The 26,203-nt window shown below is 30.8% G+C and overlaps 1 protein-coding gene across 3 annotated transcripts in view; it reads right to left on the minus strand.

Annotated features, from left to right (window-relative positions):
* Positions 1-12,103: 12,103 nt before the first annotated feature.
* LOC134688411 (tyrosine-protein phosphatase 10D-like) overlaps positions 12,104-26,203 on the minus strand; it is a 41,199-nt gene continuing 27,099 nt past the window's right edge. For 2 of the 3 annotated variants that reach the window (XM_063549117.1, XM_063549118.1), the window contains exons 18-30: positions 25,833-25,969; positions 25,453-25,569; positions 25,020-25,083; positions 24,233-24,721; positions 23,234-23,423; positions 22,758-22,842; positions 22,298-22,465; positions 20,991-21,125; positions 20,251-20,373; positions 19,650-19,798; positions 18,431-18,566; positions 17,834-17,936; positions 12,104-14,360 (exon numbers count right to left, since the gene is read on the minus strand). In XM_063549117.1, coding sequence (XP_063405187.1) covers positions 14,329-14,360; positions 17,834-17,936; positions 18,431-18,566; positions 19,650-19,798; positions 20,251-20,373; positions 20,991-21,125; positions 22,298-22,465; positions 22,758-22,842; positions 23,234-23,423; positions 24,233-24,721; positions 25,020-25,083; positions 25,453-25,569; positions 25,833-25,969 — 1,928 coding nt within the window. In that variant the 3' untranslated portion in view covers positions 12,104-14,328. The remainder of the gene's footprint in view (positions 14,361-17,833; positions 17,937-18,430; positions 18,567-19,649; positions 19,799-20,250; positions 20,374-20,990; positions 21,126-22,297; positions 22,466-22,757; positions 22,843-23,233; positions 23,424-24,232; positions 24,722-25,019; positions 25,084-25,452; positions 25,570-25,832; positions 25,970-26,203) is intronic. The other variant, XM_063549119.1, reaches the window with a different exon arrangement.

Raw genomic sequence — 26,203 nt, forward strand, 5'->3', positions numbered from 1 at the left:
TTTTAAATTTTGAAATGATTATGAAAGTAAAAATGATGAACACTAGGTAATAGGATGAGCATAAGGAATAAACGTTATTTCATCTTCTCTTGTTTTTTGTGCTTTTTCACATACAATGGGCTTTGTGAGAAAGATCTTTTTACTCAGTAGTGAAATATCTAATTATTATGTCTTGTTTTCCGAATTTGACCTCCTGAAAAAAGGCGACCATGCCTGATGACGTTACGTATAAAGACCACAACTTTCTATAAATATTTGAAAAGGAAGGATAATCATTAGAGAAACAGATTCCACCACTTTAACTCGTGTAATACTCCACTCTCAACAGTTGTCTTATATGACGGGACAATAGCAAAATTTGAGGAAGGCAAGAAATGAAACGTCTAAAGTGAAATTGTCCAATAAAAAACTAAGGTCATGCAAACTACAAGCTGAGAACACAAAAATAATCAATCGTCCGGAGAAATTATGAGTCGGCTACAAATATTAGAGAATACATGAAAAACAGGAAAATATGGGTAAACGGGACAGTAGGCAACCCCGAAGCCACTACAAAAAAGTGTGCAAAGGGAATCACCTAAACAAATCGAAATTGTGTCCAGCGAACTAAAATACATTGACATACAACTTGATCTGCTAACACATTCATAGTAGTATATCTTTACTTCAGAAAAGCGATACGTCAAAATATGTTCAGGACGATTCAAATAAACGAAATGGTTAGTCAAAGAATTGTAAAACCCGTTTGAAATAAGTGATAATGATAACGTCAACCCTCCAATCAGGAATATCAGAAATATGACTTGTGTCAACTATTAGCTGTATTTGGCAAATCTTTTAGGAATTTTTGGTCCACAATGCACTTCAACTTCGTACTATAATTGGCCTTTTTAACATTTTTAAATTCGCTGATCACTGATGAGTCTTTTGAAGACGAAACGCGCGTCTGGCGTAAATAAAAAAATGCAATCGTGGTTTCTCTGATGGGTTTATTTATTAATATAACATAACCGATCTGACTTGATGAATGGAAAAAAAGTTCACCAAACGTTGTACACTCTTATTATAAAATTAGTTTTTGTTGATTCCCTTCAAAGAAAGAGTATTACACAATGACAATAAGTGTGTAATGGGTTTCTTTATTTGGATAACATTGTATAGAAATCAATCTCTAAATTATCAATATCGATTTTATCAGCAATAAAAATCCGGATTAATAGTTATTGTGATACTACCTATTCTAGAGGTGGCGTGAATCAAATGTGGGTACTAAAGAATTCCAAAAATCTTTTTAGAGTACACACAATCTTAGACTCTTTCATCATGCAACAGTATTAAAACAATTGAGTTTTTTACACTTTACACACGTATTCCCTATTCCAAACGAAAAGACAAATTGTATCATGAAAAATAATGGCCAATGTAGTAACTTCGTAGGCACTACACTGATTCAAACAAAACAATTCTCCGTATTTGACATTATCAAGATGCTTAGTTTTTTTATTGACATCATATTTGTTACGATTGGAGGAGTTTCTTTCAGCAAAATATTGGGAAGGAACCATATGTGCTCTTGTCTTGTCTACTTGTTTCTTTTTATAAATAAGGCTGACATAAACCAATAATTTCTAAAGAAAAATGATGAAAACAAGTATCCTTTAACTTTACTTTCCGCTATGTAGATGATATTCGCTCAGTAAATAATCAAAACCTCAAAAACTGTTAAACGCATTAATCCCAATGATAATTGAGGTACATGATACAAAAGATACAGTTATCTTGACTTACATCTAGAAATTGATAATGAGGGTCGGTTGAAACCCATACTTTACGCCAAGAGAGATTATTTAAGCTTCTAAGTGGTGAATATTCCATCGATTTCTATGTAACTACATTCAAGCAGCGCCTGCCTACTTAGTGTATATCTCCTACAATGTATTTGCTACAATATTCCCCTTCTTGTATTTAATTTCTTGATTTGCTAAATATACGTTAGCTTCTCAAAAGGGAACCAATTGGTAAAGTTACCAGTTGGTTGACCGTTATAAAATATTTAGGTAAATTTATATTTAGATCTTTAAAGGGTGTACCTTTAATCTATATTGGCTTTAGTAATAAAAATATGTTTATATCCATTTTAAACATAATAGAGGATATGTGAAAAATGTCGTAAGTACAATCCCGTTCCCTTATTCAAACTGTTAACTACACAATTAAACCTACTGAGAATAACATATGTGGAGAAGGATCTGCTTACACTCTATGAGCACCTGAGATTATACCTTAGTTTTGGTTTGGTTCGCGTTACTCAATATTTAGTTATCTATGTTATGTTTTATGTACTATTGTTTGTCTGTCGGCCTTCTTTAAACGCGGTGCTGTCAGTTTATTTTCGACTTAAGAGTAATAATTCCTCGCTAGTATATTTCGCCTATCTTTTATAGGTACAATCGCTCTTTGTACATTGATGTTGATGAATAACCTGTTTGTGGCATTGTCATAGTTAATTTAGTATCATGCGTTACTTATGGGAATGAGCTTGGACCTTTTTGTTACATATTGCATGAGGTCATCGGGTTTCGTACAAAAACACTTACTGTATCTAGACATAATGGATGACCGCCGGGTCATTTTATTTTACATCAAATGAATTAGTGGTAACATGGTTTATTGCATTGAGCATTATCATACCAAGGGAACTGACTATATTCAATATAAATAGAAATGGGAGTTTTGATCTTCCATTCAAACATTTTATTTTCCACCACTGTTCATCTGATCAAGCGAGCATTTATCTTCGTCGTCAAACAGTTGTTTTCTTTCAAACAGTTCGTACCATAAAATGACCGACGAGCCTTTAATTGATTGATTGATTGATGTTTGCCTTGTGCCACCTTAGCGCAAAGGGGTTATACTGCGGCAAGAGCTTATTATAGCCAGACGATCCTTTGCAGCTTTTGCTGTTGTAAGACGAATGAAGAATTGTTCAGCCTGAAACATATATATCTATGACGAAAGCATTTACACAGAAAATGGCATGATATATATTCTTACCATACGTTTTCAGATTGTGCGACCTGTTGCGGTGTCAGCCGTATACAAAGAATAAATTCGATGTGTTTGATGGTTTTTTCTAAGTCGTTTTGTGCATTATTTTGTATTACCAAATATAACGACCTGTAAGGTTATTTCGAAAAGAGGAAAGTCATACAACTGTGAAAATCAAATGTCAGACAATATCAACCAGCAGAATGTAGACATTGCGTATTACTGGTATATCTTTTGCGATGTTATCTCATTGCTTACTTGTAGGCAGGAACTAGATAAATGACAATCAAATCCTTGTTCTAAGTAATGGACACCGTAGACGACTTTTTGATACTAGATCTAACCCTTTTCGATTTAAATAGTGACTTTCCTACTATTGAATAAATTCTGTTGACATCAAGAAGTTTTATTTTGTCGATAATTTGTTAATTCATCCATTTTTAACCCCCATCTTTTTAACCAGGCAAAATCGTAAAATGAGATCAATGACATAGAAACATGATCTTTCGTGTCATTTATTAGCAATAATTTCAGGTCAGAAAATGAAAGACTTGCATTTATCAATAAGAAACCTATAAAACAGCAATAAACGCTTGCCTTTCTGGTTTTAAATTTCAATAACTGACGTCATTATCATATTTAAATATTTTCCGTTTAACTATTATGGTTGATAAGACAACTTTTTCCGCATCTATAGATCTGTTTATGAAAATGTGAAAAATTAAACAAAATATTCATTTCACTAGACCTATGGGTGCTAATTTCAATTGCTCTAGAGTTTTAATTTCGTATTTTGTTGCAATGTAGGTGTTAATAATTATGTGAGGCAGACTATGGTGTATATTCGACATCATTACTAAACAAATACAAATGTTAAAAATGGCATAATTTCATAGTTAGTGGGACAGAGGGGGTCCCTGAACTGATTCGACTTCGGGAATGTGATTAAGTACCTACAAAACAAACATGAGTTCTAGTTTATCCTTCACAATGACGATCACTAAGACGCTTTGAATTCTCCCTCGCCCAGCTCGTCCAAATTTAAAGTATTTCATCTCTAAATTCAATAAGCAAACACAAAAATGAGATTAGCTGCTCGCAGTTACATATTATTTTCTCTTGCGATACAATATTTTATTTAAGAAATAATTCATGGCAGCCGTACATTTGTTTTTATTTAACCATCCGTACATTTGTTTTTATTTAACCATGGGTTGGGCATTTATATTAGATTATTCTAACATGACGTCCTTCAAACGCTTTGAGTACACACCTGTGGTAAAATATGAATATATTGCATTGGCTGTTCCGATCGTACTCCCACGTCATATGTTGTTTTATGAATGAAGAACCCGACGTCATAGAATGATGACGTAATAATTTAAGCATTTTACGGGAAAAACACGCTTCTGATACCATAAAATCATCACAACAAGGAAACGTAAACAAACGATGCTAAACTGTGGTGTAAGCCCATTTTTCATACGTAGAAGACATATAAGTAAATTATCATTAAAATACATCCAAATCTATCTAAATTCGTTATTGTAAATAGTTTGAGCATGTTACTTAATCTGTTTGCTCCGTTCTTTTACGCCAATCTAAAAGTGCGTTAATTTATGGGAACGGCAAATATTTGCCTCTACCTAGAGCGATTCGATCTAAAAGAATTGCCGTATTTGTCTTATTAGAATCGAAATAATTCATGGGGGCTTGAATATATCTAGATTTTACCACGGGTTGTCCCTTTATGCCGATATTTTACCCCTCGTTATCGCTCAGGGTAAAATATTTGTCATAAAGGGCCAACCCGTGGTAAAATCACGATATATTCAAGCCCCCATGAATTATTTCTTAATTATACCCTGGGCGTTAACGAGGGGGAAACTACGATCATAAATGCCCAATCCATGGTGAAATGAAAACAATTCTACGGCTGCAATGACTTAATTCGATTCTAATAGGACAAAGTCGAAAATTTTGTTGTCAACAGGGTAAAGTCCTTTTCACACAATACGTTTTTTGGCTGTACCGTTTACCCCCACAATATAATATTAGTAATATAACATAATTTAATAATAATTATTTTTTAAATCCATTGCACCTATATAAGTCCTTTTGTGTAATTTCATTGCATTCTGAGGCGTACACGAAGCTTTAAAACGCCAGGTATTTACATTTGAGTGTTTTGTTTGCGGAAAAATACATTATACGTCACCTTATTTCGTTGCCATGCAAAGACAATCATTTTTTGCGGAATGTTACTTTTATGAAATTTTACCACGAAAAATACTGATATATTTATTGTGCTTTCGAACAGAGATAACACTATTGTATACGAATCTTGGCCTACCTAAACCGGTTGGTTTTAATGTCGAAAATTGAGAAAACCTGGTAGTTTATCACCAGCCCAGTAGCCAGTACTTCGGTACTGGCATGAATATACGGATTGTTTGTGCTATTAAAATTTGCTGTTACAAATTATTAGAAATTATTATAAATTAAGGAATGTATCTCCCTCAGGCAAAGCTCTGATTCCTTTCACGGATTTGGCTATATTTTTTTGACCTTTTGGATTATCATGATTATAGCTCTTCATCTTTTATATAAACTTTGGATTTCAAATATTTTGTCAACGAGCATTACTGAAGAGACGTGTTTTGTCGAAATACGCATCTGGTGCAGAAAAATTGGTACCGTAAATGTTATTAATTAAGAAAGGCCAGTTTTGTGTAATAATGCGCTTGCGCTATGATTAGATATACTGCGATTATACTGGTTGACGATAATATGTCGTCCTATTAGAATTTACTTTATTGTACAGATTTCCTTGATTCAAACAACATATAAAATTAATACATGTAATAAACATAGCAGCAATTGTATATACCAATGTGACCAACTTTGATTCGTGTTTTAGTAAAATTTTGTTTTCCCTTTCTTAAAGAAAATATCTCACAGTTATACACAACATTTGACTAATTGCTTCAATATTTCTTTAACTTATATTGATCAATTATGAAAAGTAAAAATGTAATAGAAACAAGGGGTCGTTATACTACAACATGAAGAGAGGGACTATGTATAATATATCATACCGCAATTGATTGGTTAAACATATATAAACTCATCATAAATACCAGGATTAAGATTTTATATTTACGCCAGACGTGCGTTTCCTCTACAAAAGACTCAACAGTGACGCTAAAATAAAAACAATGTTAAAAAGAACAAACAAAGTACGAAGCTGAAGAGCATTGAGGACCAAAAATTCATAAACGTTTTTTCAAATACAGCTGGGATTATATATTCCTGAGGTAACAAAAGCCTTATTATTTAAAAAAGTTTGGTTAACAGTCAATTTTCAATTGGGAACTATCAATGCTATACTATAATACACAGCAGCATAGCACTATTCCGTTTTAAAACACATAAGATAACAACTGTTGTATATCAGTTGAGTGGAGACGTATTTCTGTAGTACAAATGTTATAATGTTAAAGTCATCCATCATGGTGAGTGAGTGTGTAGTGTTCCATTACCCTAGAGGGGATTGATACATCAAAGTCAGTTAATGTTTAAACAGATCACAAGATTATTGGATTCTTATATTCCCCAGGATTTGATTTCGTGTGAGAAATAAGGGTTAACAATCTCGTAAAAACAAGACAAGGAAAATAACATCGATGAGGATTTCCCGATGAATACAACAATCCCTTTCCAATTCGTCATAATCTATTTCTAATCCTCTCAGATACCACAGTGTTCAGGATACAGTTTAAGGTTAATCATATAATCATTTCGTGATTTTACTTTTAATGGATCAGAGAACACGTTACAGTTTCAATTAACCGATTCTAAATAAAACTTAAAATCATGATATTTCTATCAAAGAATAAGCGGAGGGGTTATTATGGGCTTTCCAATCTTTATGAAGAACATCATATAAACAAAATTAATAAAATTTATATTGTCTCTTTTATGATATTAAAATCTAAATATGTCACTATCAATTAACTTGTTAGAAGATTGCAAAAAGGATATATGTCAGTATAATTTTCTGTTTAATCAATAAGTATATATTAACCTAGAATTATCCTAATACCACCTTTGCCATATTTACAAAAACTATAACTGTTTTTCTAAATATCCATTTCAGTTTTTTCTAATTCTTGAGTTTTAAGTTAAAATCGAGAGATTATTGTCATCTTTTGCTTGAAATGTTCACAAGGTTGGTAAACTTGTCTTTGTTATCAAATTCCTTGACCTCTCTTGATTTACATCACCATAAGAATGTTTTGGAATGAATAAGAACATGTGACCACAAGACAAAACATGATATTAGCTGCGATACTTAAATTTGATATGAGAACGCTTTCCTTAAAAAAAAATTGTTGTTTCATGGTTCTTCGTGATGCGTTAACGATTGAAACATTGTTGCAAATCTGCATTTTGTTTGATTAAACTACTAGTTACTAGTATATTTGTTTAATCTGATGCACTATCCAACAGGTTTTGATCCTCTGAGGTTTGTCTTACAAAGTTTATTTTAAGTGGCCAAAAATAGGCCTAACAGCCCTTTTTTTTAAATAATGGTATATGTATGAACTTTGTTTTTTTTAATGCAAAATGTACCTCCTCTTAATTATACTAGCATGTGGAAGACCGTTCATATCATTGTATCGTATGAATAAAATTGAATCGTCTAGACAACACAAGAGTGCACTATCTGAATCGTCTCGATCTCTTGCTTGCTTGATATCATTGAACTGAATCATTCGTCATAGTCTATAATAGAACAGTGTTTCTTATGTTCCGTTGTTTTCCTCTTATATTTGATGTGTTTCCCTATGTTTTAGTTTGTGACCCGGATTTGCTTTCTCTTAATCGATTTATAACTTTTAAACAGCCGTATACCACTGTCGCCTTTATTGAAAACGGTTTCCCCACTATCTAATTTAAAGTTCAGAACAGTCTCCAGCATTCTACATCAAGTTTAGAACGGTGTCTGTCATCCTACATAAGGTTTAGAACTGTCTCCTGAATCCTTCCTCGTGTTTATAAAGGGATTCATCATTGCGTATTAAGTTAGGATGGTCTCAATATCAGGTTAAGAAAGGACTCAATCATCTATTATCAAGTTACGGACGGTCTCAACATAAGGCTCGAACAATCTTCACCATATTTCTCTTCGGGAAAATCACTGGGACGTTTTTAAAGAGAGATTTGAAGATTCAGAAGAAAATAGTTAGAAAATGACTTGGGCGAGTCAATGTTTAACCTTTCTCATGTTTGCCAACAACATGTGCAAATGTACTTAAATGTTCTAATAGAAATGTCAATGAAAGGTGAATGTGTTAGCTTTATTATGATACGTAATATCTAATCATTTCATAAATGATACAGTTTCTCACAAGGTTGTTTCATTAGGTATATGATTAGACGTTAAGATGATTGAATGAACAACAACGAGGTTCATTGTGTTGACACCAACTGAGTAGTGGGGTCTTCAGGTATCAGATAAAAGACGTTTGTACTTTTGCTGTTCTTGGATTCTGATCAAGGACATACTAACCCAGCTGTTCAATAGCGTTTAGTGCAATAACAATAAAACATACTGTTTAACGACACATTCCATGTTACACTGTAAAGACCTTCAAATTAATAATCCATGTCCATTGGAATAATGGCCTTAGTTCCTAAATACTATTGCTTTCTTGACATGTTAGTGAGATAATAAAGTTAAAGTGAAGTATATCAAAGACGCTTTTGCAATGACCTTCCATTAGTTCGGAACACCTTCAACGCACTGTCAACATAAAAAGGAGGAATAGTGATTTTTTTTATGAACGAGGAATGGTTATTATTGCCTATACATTGTTTTTGTAATACTAACAGTATACAATCAGTAAGTTTAAGATGCCAGCGGTATTTGAATATTTCTTAAGTGTGGTGACGGAACCAAATCTAAGATGTATTTGATGTATAATACACAACTAGAGTTCAGGTTAAACTTTTTTACATTTGGATAGTCTTTTTATATTAGACTTTTTGGATTAATATTTAAAAAAATATGTACACTTAAAATTTATCTTTATGAAAATGTAATCGATTTTTTTTTTTTTGTAAGCGATCTTATTTTAATTATGATTTAGAATCACATTCCGAATAACAACATATTATTCCCAAAATAGTATGTGTAACTTATGAACCAATGATAGCAGAAAATTTAAAATAGTCTTGATTTGAAATGACGTTTGATAATGTGAACCGTTAACTTCTATCCTTGTTAAGTGCTGAATGTCATTTGGTTACATTTGAATATTGGATAGTATTGTAAAATGTTGTTTACCTGTCCCTTTTTCGCTTTGCTTTTTAATATTTATTAAGTAACGATTGCTGATTGCCCCCATACTTTATTTCCTTTTTGGTCATGACGTTGTCAGTTTAAATATCCTTTCGGTATGTTTTGTCTCACTATCCCCATAACTTCAGAGTAAAGTATCTAAAACCAAAATCAACAGAAGATGGACGTACAGATAAAAAAAACTCGAAATACATAATGTCCCTATATTTCATAGTAGGGGCATGAAAAAAAACAACATCGTACTGAACTTTGTATAAATAAGAACTGATAAAAGAATACATGTCTTTTTTAGATATTTATATAAACATTATTCGTCATTGTGCGAAGTGCTCCTTTGAAGGAGGGATTTTCTCAAACAGAACAGAACAGAACATGGTTGAAACAGGTGGAAGCATGCAAGGTTGGGTCTAACAAGGAAATCCAAACATATTGAAGTAACATCACAAATCACACAAAGGTGGCAAAAGAAATATAGGGCAGGCACCTATAATGGATTTTATATTTACAGGGGAAAAAATTTGGAAAAAGAATGACTGTGAATGTATAAATAAAGAAACTATGGGATTGAAGTCTGATAAATGAAAGCTTGTAGCAGAAAAATAACTAAGTGGACTTAATTGTAAACATGTTTTACCCCACACATTTTTGCGCCTGTCCAAAGTCAGGAGCCTCTGGCCTTTGTTAGTCTTGTATTATTTTAATTTAAGTTTCTTGTGTAAAAATTTGGAGTTGAGTATGGCGTTCATTATCACTGAACTGGTATATATTTGTTTAGGGGCCAGGTGAAGGATGCCTCTGGGAGCGTGAATTTCTTGCTACATTGAAGACCTGTTGGTGACCTTCTGCTGTTGTTTTTTCATTGGTCCGGTTGTTGTCTCTTTGACAGATTCCCCTTTTTCATTCTCAATTTTATGACTACAGAAAAACACACATTTATATATTTATTTACAAAGACAATTACAAAATATATCTAAAATATAGTCACATTTTAACAAAGACATAGAATTATGAAACAATAACTGTTTAGTACTAAATTAATTAAAAAAAAACATGACTTTTAATGATCATTATCTTCCAAAGCTGAAATGGTTAAAGTCTACAACCTACAAAATATTTCCTTTCTTTGCTCTTATATTTCATGCAGCTAAATTGTAACAATTTCTAAAATAGGAATTTTATATCTAACTGTGGCAAGCTTATATTCAGGAAAGTTAAATTGTATGTTGAAATTAAATGCCATTTCATGTTTCAAACAACATTTTGTATAATTACAAGATTAAAACATATATATTTATACATATATATGTCTGATAAATGAATTTGATCAGTTGTGGTGATTACAAAACAAATACAATTCTAAATGCATACTTAAATAAATATCTTTGTAAAAAATAGTAGATGTATGTATAAGACACAAAAATAAATAAAACAATGCCCTCAAACAATACTGTTTACAGCATTCAACTTTTCAATCTCAAGTCCAGACACTCTCAATATTATACCCACAATTCTAAAAATCTATAATTTTATTGGTCAAATAACGTATCTTATATCATTGTCACTAATTCTCAACAAATGTTTTTAGACTCTTGAGTCTTGAAGATTATAGTGCTTTTAAAGTAAAAGCTATTTTTTGTTCCTAAATCAGATCTTTGATAAAAAAAAATGGTCAAGTTTCATAAGATACTTACATTATAAATACTCAGCATAACAAAAACTGTATGAATTTTATCAAAATACTAAGAATGCACAAAATAATTGCTTCAATTCAGACAGAGTGCTTGTTACATCTGGTAAAATTAATTTTAATAAATTCAACCATATTTGGTATATTATAAAACATTTCAACCTTGATCATTATAAAACTATTTGTAAATACCAGTAAACTTCTGCACAACCAGATGGGAAAATCATACTTTTCTATTATAATTAACGGAATGTGGAGAAAACACATCATTCATTTTAAGTGATCATGCTATGAGTAATAATCTAGGTATTTATCTAAAAAATTATAAATTTGATGAATAAGAAAATCCAAAAATAGTTACAAACAACAGAAAAATTTGACAAACATACATTTATCATTTATTTCAAATTATCATTTAAAATCCCTACTGAATAAAAAATAAATCTGTTTTGAATGACAACCACCAGCTGGTCATCTTCAAAGATGCATAAAAAGAGATGAAGGGTAAATTCCAATGACAATACACCTTTTCAGAAACTAATCAGCTATGGATAATTTCATTGTCAGTACACCAAAATAGAAATCATGTTATGTCATTGGTTGAAATTCCTTGGTTAAAGGTGTTTTAAACCAATGATGTTTTGGTGTCACTTTTGAATGATTAACCAAAATGCACTAAATTCTGAAAAAGAGTACAAAAACATTTTACTACAAAATTATAAACCAAAAATAACCCAGACTTTTGATTATCAAATACAAAATGGTGGGTCATTATACCTTCTTATTGGAATGTGTGACACATAATCATTTCTATAAAAGACCATGTTTTATTAAATAGGACTTAGTATATGTTAAATTCATAATGGGTCCTTGTTTTAATTCTTACAAAAAAATTGTATATTTTTTTTTCAAAAGTAAAACAACTAAATATTACAGGCAAGTTACACATCCGAATCTCACAAATATGCTATTGCACTGGTGTAGAAATTCATAAAGGGTCCTTGTTCAAATAAATTTTACAAAAAAATGTATGTTTTTTTTTGTTGTTGTCAAAAGTAAAACAACCAGATATTACAGGCAAGTTACACATCCAAATCTTACAAAGATGTTATTGCACAGGTGCTGAAATAATATACACATACAAAATACAATAATGACTAAATAGTAAAATAAATACATGTAGTATGTAAATGTTTGGCAAAAATAAACTAGAGTGGTACTGACAGCAAAAAAACTCAACCAATATTGCATCTATGGTAATGAAGAGAAACTGACTAGTATTCATACATAAAGTATGTAAGTCTATGTGTGTGTTGTATTATGTATACAATAACTGATGAAAGTAATTTTCTAAATTTGGTATGTACAAAGCACTTTTATAGATTAGCCTTCATTGAATGGGAAATGCTGAAACCAAAGAATTTGAAAGTCAGTGATTAAAGGGTTGCTTTCGAAAAAAAGTAAGAGACTGGAGAACTTATAAAGTAAAATAAGCATTATTGAAGGACTTTCAGAACATGCAACTCTTTTCTAATCAAATGTAATGTTATCTCGCTTCTGACTATAAATTAAGAATTTGTAAAAGTTAAAAGGCACTTACGCTGTTTTACTTTGACTACAATACAATGCGCATCAACAAAAATTTGTATTTACAAATCTATATTTACAAATGTATATCTGTTCTGTATAAGATTAAAATAATAATCAGTATAGAAATAATATCATCAAGTTAGCACCTTCTTAAAACAATGTACAGATCTCTAAAAAAATGTTTAATATACAAACCCCCTTTTTTATATCAAAAATATTATAATTCGTAAGTTAGTTTTAAGATAATATCTAAAGATCTTTTCTCTGTTAATAATATATAGTTTAAGATATTCTGTTTACTCCTAAACATCAATGGAACACAAAGTCATTCAAATTTTATTTACAAAAGCCACAAGCTATAAATTGAATTAAAAAAACCCATCTTATTATAACTAAATCCTAAATATTCTGTATATACTTAATTTAAGAATCCAGGGCAAATGAACCCATTGTTTAAAAGGGGGTACCATCCCTGGATAAAGGGAAGAGAGGGGGGTTCCAGACATATATCCCCATTCAAAAGCATTGATCATCAAAATTCTGTTTTTCTTAATTTAGTTTGATCGAGATTCTAATGATGTTATGACAGGCCTATTCACTATATGTGCACTAAGTCAATTGTGATAGGTTTCTTTATCAAGTTTTAATATATGTACATAAATAACATGCTTTGAACAGGAAATGGCTGTCAACGTTCAACAAGAACTGAACATAATATGAAGATCACATTGTGATTCGGATCAGATTTTGTTTTATCCCCTCCTCCTAAGTTTAATAACGCTTTTTAATTTTTAACAAAATCTTTTAGTACAACAAATTTTATAGCAATTTTAACTTCTAATCTATTTACAATACTATCCATCTAACAGGGACTATAAACTGCACATAACTTAGTGCAAAAACAGTTTTCGTTGCAATAGATAAACATAAAAACATTCAATATATCCAACAATCACAGCCAAGAATTTACAAATATTCTTTTCAATAACATATTTTTTAACACATTTTAATCAAATGAAGAAAATATTAAGTAGCTTGCCATCTAACTGAAGGTTTGTTTCTATATTATATATCAACCTTTCAAGGAGCCATTAGCCAGAAGTCACACTTAGATGATGGACTGAAACTAGAGATTGTTTTATAACATCCTTTGAGCAAAGTCATGAACCACTTAGAATTCAGGAAAACTGATGTATTTATGTAATAAAACTAATTTCATTTTGTTCATTTTTAATTTTTCATTTACTTATCAGAGAGTAAATATGAAGAAATATTTCTACACCTTTATAAATACAGTCTGAATAGTAAAGACAAGATTACCTTTTCTATAAGTTGCCTAAATAAATTCTAAAAAGCAGATAGAGACTAACTGATATAGTTTTCAGTAGAATAATTGCAGAGCACTAGAAAAATCCACTAAAACAATCTATTCATTAGAATTTTATTATTAATTCTGGCATAATAAAGATCTCCTTCCAAACCTTCAGTATTTAAAATAAAAGTGAATGGAACTCTTTGTCTTCTGCCATGAACACGAGATATTTATTAAGTGATAAACATATACAACAAATTTACTACTGTTGAAAACAGCTCCATCACACCCTGGAATCATCTTGTGTAAATATCACTGTTCTGTTCAAGGCACTTCAACATTGATACCTTCATCATCTGAAATAAGAAAACAAATAAATACTTGAACAGTAATACAAAGAGTAAAAACCAAGCAATCAAACTTTAATGATTGATAAGTCATTGATACATAAAGCTATAAACATATATAATACAACATAAAATAAATATCACCTAGCTCAGAGGGTAATAAAGCAGGTTGTTACCCTGAGAAAAACATATATAATACAACATTATATAAATATCACCTAGCTGAGAGGGTAATAAAGCAGGTCGTTACTCTGAGAAAAACATTGTCACCAGATGTGAAGCTATTAAGCTTGTTAAACTTTAAGTTTTGCCTGTTATTGTCTTTTAAGTGTTTTATATCTAAAATTCAAATTGAAAGTTATCAGGAGAGTCCAAACAAACTTTAAAACTATCATCTTTAAAGTTATTATTTATTTATTTGTCTGCACAGTACGGAGCAGTGTCTTACACTGTGCCATGGGAAAAAGTACCCAACCCAAAACTGGATCAAAGAATAAAAACAATGTGTTATATGGCAATTTAAAAAGTGAAAATTAAGTAAGAATATATTCATGCATCATTAAATTTCAAAGGTTTTGGTTGGTTAAAAGACGGGTACAAGATATGTTAAGTTTTACAATCAAAGATATATTAGTTAACCAAGTGGTCTTGTTATTTGATCCAGATCTATCGTGTCAGCTGCTTAAACCAGATTTGCACAGGGTGATTTGATTGTCATTTGACGGATTTTGATTTTAATATTTACTAACATTTCTTCATATAGCTTTTGTTAAAATTCATATTCAATCTGACAAATGAGATAATTGGTTTAGAAGTGTGTGGATTTGGTTGTAAATCTTAGCATTTAATATCAATGTATTCAAATATCTTCAGTAAAAGAAACTCAGTTTGCAAATAAAACATCTTTTTTAAAACCTGCCTACATGATACAATATTAATTGAATTTCAAGCTGAATGTCACATATCTCTTACTGTTTCTCTGTCCATTATTTATACTTATCAAATTAGCTTCAGTGATAGAAAAGTTGGCTAAGTGCATTTATCGTATTAAACATTAGAAGTTGGTTAAGTGTATTTATTATATTAAACATTAAGTTCATTTCAAAATTTAATAGTTTATCTCTCTGTATTGTTCTGCAAGTCTTCTACAGGGTAAACTTGACATTTCCCTTATCACCATACATTGCCGCTTACATTGTTTATATCACTTTATTCTGAAGAAATATCATTTTAACTGTCAATTAAAACTAAAATGAATCATACTGTTTTCTGTCAGAAGAGACAACAGACCAATAACTGTCATTGTAAACTAAACAACAGACCAATAATAATTATTACTGACTGAAGATAAACTTCTATTCCATATCCAACGTTAGATTATTTTCATCAACATGGATTTTCCATTATAGTCAGATGTTAAGTGACTGTTTTAAAATGCAACAGTATTTTACAAAGTAGAGAGTGATTTTAATCTTTACAATAAAACATTTATATTATTGTCAATTAAAGTAAATGTACAAGAAATGTTTGATGCAATTATATCATGCATGCATATAAAGAAAAGAACAATTAATGTCACATGCATGTTTCGGTTATATTTTAAAATACATAGTTGATCATGAATTGTGGTGAAAATTAGGAATTCATAAATGTAAAGTTCTTTATATTTTAGTTGGCATCAAAACCCTTGACTAAAATTTGGCTAGTTTAATTTTTATAAAATTTTGGCCCTTTGACAATTTTTTTTTAAAAATTCCTAAAAACTTGATACACACAATTTATTGCAAATTTTATTGGATGTATAGCAGTTTGACAAAAACTAATTTTGATCATTGAGATGCTCAATATTTCTTTAACAATAGACCGTGATTAAAATATTCAGATGATTTTTACAGAGTCATCTCCCTGTAATGTACTTTTAACACAAAATATCCAGACAAATTCATATGCTGTGGAATACATAAATATTTTAAAATTTTCAACAAAACATTTTTATTTAATTTCAACCTAACACAACAGTATTGAGTATTAATAAAACTATTAATTTGAACAGCTTTTTTTTTTAATTCGGGTTACAGGTTAAAAACAAATTTTAAAAAAAATGTTACAAAAGTAAAATTAAAATTTTGAATCAAACCTTTTTCACAAGCTGAAAGCACAAGATAACAGAATTGAAGAACTGACAATGCATAAACAAACAAAAATAAACATGAACAAAAGTGCAAAAAGTCAAATATTTTTTTTAAAAGACTCTTCAAGTATGCAGAAAAAAAGTCTTTCTGGCATAAAACAAATGAAGCTAATATATATAATAAGAAGATGTGGAATGATTGCCAAAGAGACAACTCTCTACAAGTGACCAAATTATGTCGATTTTGAGGTCTATATAAGCTTCATAAAAATGAGTAAAACGAAATACATTTGATAAAATAGTTTTGATCATTTTCACATTCTCTTTCTATCATTCAAAGCATATAACAAAATAATCAACAAAATAAATTCAATTACCACTAAAGACAGCTTTAGCTGAAACAATATGGGAATATGAACTGAAGATACTTTACACAGAATTTAAACACTGTAAAATATTTATTGAATGGCTCTGTATATATTAAAAACTCTTGATTGAAAGCAAAATCGAAAAACCATTTTCATTCAAGAAGAGTCCAAGGGGAGGGTTGGGATCTTGATAACATGTTTAACCCCATCACATTCTGTATGTATGTGTGTCCAAAGTCATGAGCCTGTAAGTCTGTGGTTGTCGTATGTTTTTGTGTTACATATTTGTTTTTTGTTAATTTTTTTGTACATAAATAAGGCTGTTAGTTTTCACATTTGAATTTTTTTACATTGTCATTTCTTGGCTTTTTATAGCTGACTATGTGGTATGGGCTTTGCTCATTGTTAAAGGCTGTACGGTGACCTAAAGTTGTTAATTTCTGTGTCATTTTGGTCTCTTGTGGAGAGTTGTCTTATTGGCAATCATACCATCATACCACATCTTTTTTTTTTTATAACATTCTTATGGAAATGGAACTGTTACATCAACATAGCTTAACACAAAAAAACTTACAGTAGATTCATTAACATTAGTTCAATACTATTTTCATGGGTAACAGGGAGCCCTGAATTCAAATATTCAAGGAATTGCAAATTTTTTAAATGAATGTATGTAGACTTGGCCAAAACCATGAAATATTCATGAAAATGCATGTTTTTTGCAAACCATGACAATAAGTACCCACAAAAATAAGTACTCACAAAAATAAATAAATCCACAGTAAAAATAAACTGGCCAGTACAACATACCACATGAACAACTAACACCTGGATACCTGAACAAACAACTACAAACAACACATGAAACAAATAACCTGACTTGGTACAGACACAATAAAAAACATTGACATTCCAATTCCATAAATAACAAAGACAACACCACATTTGTTCTATTTGTTCACCAATTTTTGTTATTTTCTTACCTTCAAATGCCTGATTGACATTTCCTGAGTTAACATACACATGTTCCTCTTCTTTACCATCTAATACACACATAAGGCACTGGTGTATACATACATATTGTTGCTGAAAGTATAATGACAAATTATTTGTTACCATCTTCTATTTCTGACCAACCATACATACTATCAACTTGGCATCAACATAGTATACAGAGGAAATAAATTTTTTTTTTTTTTTTTTTTAAATTTCTATAAGTGATGAAAAAGGAAAAGTAAAATCACCAAAAAACTGAACTCCAAGCAGAAAGTCTCTCATCTCATGGCAAACATGCTGGAATAATTATACAGTATTTTGACTCAGGAAAATGATTGGAGCAGCCCAAACAAAACATGACCTTGCCAATCAGCTGACATAGGATATATTTGTATCTTCCTACATGTGTATACTTGTTCTTTTGTGAGTGTTTGAAGAGTGTCATATTAGAAAGTGGAAATTTAACTGGTATCTTTTAATAATGCAGGTGTATGAGATTATAAGTGTACATGTATAATAGCCGTACCATACAGACCCTCTTTGATGTACATGCATAATGATATAACAATGAATTCATAGCCTACCTCTGTTTGTACCATCCAGACCCTCTCTCTCCTCATCTCTGCCACCACATTAAATATATCAATAATATCACGGTCTAATATGTCCTGTAGTAGTCGGTCTAGGCCAATAAAAGTACCAGATCTCCCCACACCAGCACTGATAGAAGGAAAATAAAAACAATTATTTTTAAGGGCTTGCTTCCAAATTTATGCAGTCAATCATATCTTCTCTCACCTATAATGTAACCGTACACAAATTGCACCAAGTACCCCAATTGCACCTATTTAGCAAAAACAGCAGCAAAAAAAACAAGATTTCCTAGAGTCTTAACAATTTGTATTTTTCTGATTTGATACTATGCACGTCTTTCAACATAAGTAAAAATATTTAGATATACACAAAACGTTCACAATATTTATCAACAGATTAAGTGTTTACTGAAAAAGCAAAATGTACGGAAACCTCGCCATGCGACGTCATCTTTTTTAAATTAGCAAATACGATATGTTACAAGTATCCATTTCTTAAAAAATAAGACTAATCATGGACTAATAACCAATTGTTGAAAATATTTGAAGAAATTAAACAAAAGCTCTGTTATTCGACTTTTGACTATGTGAATTTAAGCATGGATGAAATTTGGGTACTCCTCATTACAGAATCATTGATAGTAAAGAGGTCAGACCAATTTTCCTATGATTCCATATGGATTCAACATTAAATTGGTGGAACCATATAGTAAATAATAATACATCTACAAAATAAACACATAATGAATACTTTTGTCTGAAGCATAAATAAACGTAGGTTAAAAAACTGTCAAATTAGGTGCTATTTGGGTACCCTCGCGTTATACAAAAATAAAGTCACATATATCCTTTTATTTTCAATAATTTGCTGCTTAAAACACATAGAACAGTGAAATCCATTTAGCAGGAGATGACAACAAATCTGTACTGTAAAACATACTCATAATTTATTTCTTCTTTCAACTCAGAAATGACTCAAAGATGGATAAGAAGATGAATATTATTTTTATGTTTGACTGACATTAAAATCTACTATTAATTTTTTTTATTAATGATCTTGATTACTCGTCATTTGTCCCCCACAGTTTGAATGAACTTTCAGATCCTTTATAAAAGTTGCACCACATCTTCTTAGACTATCAAAGATCACATTTTAATATTTTAAAGTCTTTTCTATAGAACTGTAATAATATATAAGTGCTAGTATTACCTGCAGTGAACAACAATAGGTCCACACTCCCTGATTAATTTTTCCCTGACTATTCTGACAAATCTTATCAAAGTTTGTGGCTTATCTGGAACACCAAAATCTGGCCAAGCTGTGAAATGGAAATGTCGGACCTGTCTGGTCAAATCTCCCTGCAAAAGAGCAAAAAGATCACTGAAATGTCTTATCAAAAATAACATTCATTAGTATGTCAACTGGGCAATCCTTAACTATCCACAGTAGGTAAGAGAAATTAAGACAAGTAATTGCACATATACTAATTAAGAAATGCACTCCTGGATAATTTAATTAACAGTTATCTAGAAAGTAAATCATGAACAATGAAATAAACTGATACTTACTAGAGTAATCCACGACTCTGTACTTGTCTTAGTACTTACTTAAGAAGTTGTGAACTATGTTACTGTCATGAGTCTAAATATTCATTAGAGTAATTTACCAAATCCAGAACATGGCAATAAATAAACCCCTGATAATACAACCCTGAACATTATATACAATAGATACACACCAGGGCTATCCTTAACCTTTGCAAGTGTCAAAATGCTAAATATAGGGATCTTGATCATCATAATTAACTCACCAGCGCTATCCTGAATTCTGTAACTGTCCATGATGGAAACTTTGTCTCATTAAGAACAGCTACTTGTATATCACCATAAAACATGGCATCTGATCCTGATGGCCAATACTGGTCACATTTTTCCTGAATTTCGAATAAAGTTTTTTTCTAATATACAAAACTTTTGCTTCTTAGAGTTTAAACATATATCTCTATTTCACAGTTGTAATAGATTTATTTTAATTTCAAGTTTTAAATCATATATTCAAATGTACAAAGAAACTAATTATATAAATCATTATACATATAACTACTTAACTAGAAGCAGTGTTACTAATGAAACCATTGCTTGACGTGTTGCAAAATATACTAGCTTAGATGTTAACGTTATATAAATGTGTTAAGAAATAAAGAAAACAAGAAAATGTTTCCCATGAAATGATGAACCACTCACACAATAACATCTTAATGTTCAGTGAACTATAATATCTAAGGACAAAACCCCTATTTTGCATATATTCATTCTACTAAGTTCCAAGATGATGTAACCAAAACCTTATGATAAACTACCTTAACAGATAGTTTGAAAGTGATACAGGGTGATCATATAAACTGACTGTTGAGGACACAGCCTAAAAATACTATTTTCATATGACTCTTACAGCTAGTTTTTAAAAAATTAGAGAAAGCTTGCAAAGTAAAAGACATCTAAATGACATCTTATTCTATTCTTTAACAATATCTGCATATAAGGTACCTACCCTTCCTTTTTCTACACATTTAGTTAACATCACAACATTCCTAGAATTCTGTTCCCAGATCATCCTCCAGAAGTCATCTCTTGTAGAGGGTAGTGGGCCTTGTGTAACTATATACTCTCGCTTGGAATTAAAACCCTGTTAATAGAAAATAATAATCACGAATATATTACTATCTCTCAACGATTTTTTCTTTTCTTTTCTGAAATATATATCATTAGAAGAAATCTATTCATTATCTTGTGTTGTAATTGTTCCTAAATGTTGCCAGTCCCACCACCTTAGAAAAATATCGTTAAGTAAAATGGAGTTTCCAGTTGTGTCTGTGCATTTTTAAAAGCATGAACTGTTCTACCAAAGCTTCCCAAATTTTAATATGTTGTTACTGATGACAAAATGGGGGTCAAGTTCAATAATGACCATTTTGACTTTTACCGTTCAGGAGTTATATGGTTCTTGAAAGATTGAAAACTAGAGTTTCCAGTCGTGTCCGTGCATTTACACATGAACTGTTCTACCAAAGCTTTCCAAATTTTAATATGTTGTTACTGATAACAAAATGGAGGTCAAGTTCAATAATGACCATTTTAACTTTTACTGTTCAGGAGTTATGGTTCTTGAAAGATTGAAAAATGGTGTTTCCAGTTGTGTCCGTGCATTTTCACATGAACCGTTCAACCAAAGCTTTTGAATTTTTAATATGTTGTTACTGATGACAAATTAGAGGTCAAGTTCAATAATGATGATTTTGACTTTTACCAATCAGGAGTTATGGTTCTTGAAAGTTTGTAAAATTTGAGGAAATTATCTTTTTCTTTCTGTGGTTATAAAATATCATTACAAATACAGCTGCTTTGTCCACTAGATACCACATAATAAGAAACACAAACTCATTTGCAAGGATGTTTTGATTTCAACATGTTTGTTTACCTTCTGGTAATTATGTGATAAGGGAGATAACTTGAAAATGATTAAGTCCAAAAATTGAAGTTGCATAATTATTTAATAAAACTTTATTCTATGTTTGCTGCTTTTAAAGGATATTCTACAATACTTTCATCAGAAACACTAGGATTCTATTGATGGGGGAAGCAAAAAAAGCATGAAAGATAGAGTCAATTTTAAAACATTTTTTATTTCTATTAGGAATGTGTATTTCAATATTTAAACAAATTAGACACATCAATCTGGTCAGGAAGTTAGACATTTCATACAATAAATCGTATTGAAATAACTGAAGAGTTTAAATGTGAACTTATAGGCATATAATTAGAATTGTTGTGTTTAAACAACATTTCATTATAACTTACAGGCATATAATTAGCATTGATATAATCAGATCCTTCTTCATCATCTGTCGGAAGTAACTTGACTCTAGAGTGGTCATAGGGTAGAATATTAGTAAATCTATTCTTGCCACGGTTTACTGGAAGTTCTGCTGCTGAGCATGATTGCTCCCTTCCAATTTCCTTCAAATCCTGAAAATATAATAGTTTATATTATAATATTTGTAGATTTTAAGATAAACTTATATAGTTTCATTCTGATTTATCTTTATATATAGCATCTGATAACAAGAGGCTGTCAGATTAACAGTTAACCATATTTTTCTGCATGATATAATGTATGCAAATTTGGACCCCAAAAAAGGATTAATTAAAACACTAAATGAATTTTTGTAGGGTTCAAAAATGGAAAGGCTTAAAGTCTTTAGTTTCTTAGCAAATAGATTATTAGATTAATGAGTGGTTGATATATACATGAATTTACCTCGAATTCCTCAGCATACTTGAAATCCGAGTCAGCTGACATTGTCATCACATGATCTCTGAAGTTGGCAATGTTGATTTCATGTCTGTAACAACAAAAAGTCATCTTAACTTCTGAATTAACAATTCACAGGAAATATGTTATAACTGTGGAATTCTACAGTATGGTTTATCTTCATACAATTCAATTTCATTAAAACTTTATTGTGATTATATAATTATGTATTTAGAATGGGAAATAAAAATTAAACTTAAAACATCAAAATATCCCCCCCAACTAGAAAACTAACAAATTTTTAAACTACAATATTGTTGAGCAACAAATTACATATTGAACGTAAAAGCCTCTTACTTGCCTCCAATTGGTAATCTAAGTCTACCGGGTAAAAGATTGTTTAAAAGTTCTTCTCTTGATTTTTTTTATTTTCTTTCATCCTATATTATTCTAATAACATGAAAGTTATATCCCAAACTTACTTTTTCTTGTGACTTCTCATTGATGACCTTGGGGTCATCCTGTGGTCATGACCTTGTCTATACATGTTACTCTTTGACCTGATATTTCTCCGTAGGAACAAAACAGCAAACAGAATAAGAGCAATGATAACAACTGCTGCCACAATGCCACCAATGATGCCACCATAACTACTTTCTTCTGTTACAGAACCTGTAAAATTAATTACCTCCCTTTAAATTGAGCCTACATGATATTCGATTCAATATTTTAATGAACAAGACTGTTTCTAGGAAATAATTTATAATAAAATTCAGGAGATTATTCAATTGAATAAAACCCAAAACTTATAAAGGGAAATAATCCAAAATAGAAAAAAATGATTATTTCCCCTTATACATACATATTTTCATTTATAAAATAATACAAAATGTGTTATTTTGCCTGTGGATATTGTTCAAAAAAATTATAACCTTTGATTTCATTATGGACAGTTTTCTTGACTCATGACATGAGAGATTTGGGAATTCATGAAATAATGAATGAATGATAAAGTGGTCAATGGTTCAAATGAGATGAGATATAAAATGTATGTGAAGAAGTATCATTGATTTCTCTCTTCATTTGTCATCCACTGCACAGGTAGGAAAGTCTGAAAGAGACTAATTATATAGTTATATATCTCTACATCAACTGTCAGGTGTATACACTTTGATCATTTAGCAGTGGACAATGCTATGTTAAAAATGTATTAATATCTGTATTTAGATTAGGAAGGATGCCATTAATTTCAGTAGTTCATGCCAGCAGGTGAGTCTGTGTAAATATTTGTGTAAATGATATAAATGAGTAGGAAAAAAATATATATTATTTTTAAATCATGAAGTTCAAAATATTATTTTATAACTGGTATGCAATCATAACACAGCATTAAAGATCATGCGTAAATTCTAAACAAAATTCTTGAGAGTCAATACATTGAGTGCAGCTTTACAATATATTTTGCATTAGTTGATTTTTACCTGTTCTGAAAGGAAGAGAATAAACTGTATCAGCATATCCCCCAGTTGTGTAGGCCCGAAGCTTGACATAATATTCTGTATTCTGTTTTAATGGTCCATTACAATAATGAGGATCTTTACAGTTAGTTTCACTGCCGATTACGAACGTTTTATACTCCTCTTCACCAACACTTCTTTTCTGAACACGTAAACGATCGTTACACGTAGACTCCAGTACAAAGAAGTCAGAACAATTAGACACAGCTTGATAAGCTTTGATTGATGGGTCATTCTGGTATGCCTTCCAACCAGGTAGAGTGTTGGTATTCAGATAGTCCTCATCTGTATTGGTAGCTACTATAATGGTGTACTGGATTATCTCCCCATACTCATCAGAGAATGCATTAGTAAATCTGGCAGTTATAGTTGATGGTGTTACAGAAGAGGTCTTATCCTCTGGAGTTGTAGGGGCAGCCATGTCTGAACTAACTCCATCCTTAAGTTTGGGGTCTAAGGAAATATTAGTCAAATTTAAAATAAATATTAAAGGAGTCATGCTGATATCATGTTAATACAACTAGTAGTAGTAATCCAACATCAAAATATCAGTTTGTCTTAAAATGGAAGGTTCATGCACAAATATAAGTAGAAGTATAGAAACTTTAAGCAGAACTCATTTAATCATATATAGTTATTTTAATCATTAAAGCAATTCATTCAGTAAAACATGCAACCATACAAGTTCTTAATAGTTTATTATTACATGAAGAAATGGAAGAAAGGAAAAAAAGAGAAAAGAAGTGCTCACTGTATGTTCTTGTTGTTAGAAGACTGGACACTGATGGACCATTTATGATAGTCTTAGCATAAACCTAAAATAAATAAACAATATAATGGAATTGCTGAGCCAGACAAACAAAGTGCATTATTTCATTTTGTAAAAAGGAACAGAAAATAAATGCGTTTTTTTGCTCTAGATCTGTCAAAAGAAGAAGAAAATAAAGCGCTTTGTTTTGCTTTTCTGTGTGAGTCTGTATTTACGGCACAAATTTATCCTTCACAACCCTTGCTTTCCATTTTTTGTTACACATTTACTTCTTTGGTGATTATTTTGGATCATATATCTCTTTAACTGTTCAGTTCCTCTTCATCATTGGCTTTCAAATATTCAGCTGATAGAGTTAAATCCAGAACATCTTTTAATTTTTTTAACTATAAGGTACTCTAATTTTTATACATACCATAAATACATATTTAAGTCCTGCTGTTAAATCTTTGAGTGTGTATTCAATAGGATCACTGAAAGCCGATGTGGAGTCTACCATGATAGTTCTTACATTAGAGTCAATCACAGGCTCCTACAATATACAATTGTATTAATCATTTTATAGCATGAATAACAAATATTTTACTGGAAAAATTCTATAATAAGTGAAAGCCTAGAGTGATTAAAAATAAAATGTTCCATTTTTCATGAAAAGGTAAATACAAGACAGAAATGCAGACCTTTATCTAATACTTCATATTCAGTCTACAGAAATGACAGTTTTATTTGTGGAAGTACATCACTTATAAAAGTGTGTAATTTTTTTCCATTATCTGCTTCAAATTAAAAATTTACCATATCATTTCTCCTTCCCCGATATTCCACAATATAAGCTGTAATAATTCCATTAGTGACCCTGGGAGCATTCCAAGTCAGGACTACTTCTCTGGGCTGTGTTTCTTTAGCATGTAAATTCTGTACTACAGATGGTGCTGAAGATATCAAAATTAGAGTCAATACAGATTATCAAAAAAATAGTGCTGTAAATTCAAAAAGAATTGCGAGGTTTTTATAAATGCGAAAAATGCGACAGAGTTGTAAACGCAATGATTTAAAATCACATTTAGAAATATTATGAATTAAACAGGATTTTTCTAAAAATCATAAAAATTAAAATGGCATTCAAGTCTAAAATGACAAAATCACATTAATAAATGCACGCAATA

This window comes from Mytilus trossulus, chromosome 10 (genome assembly GCF_036588685.1).
Source record: "Mytilus trossulus isolate FHL-02 chromosome 10, PNRI_Mtr1.1.1.hap1, whole genome shotgun sequence".
In the NCBI taxonomy this organism is placed as follows: Eukaryota; Metazoa; Mollusca; class Bivalvia; order Mytilida; family Mytilidae; genus Mytilus; species Mytilus trossulus.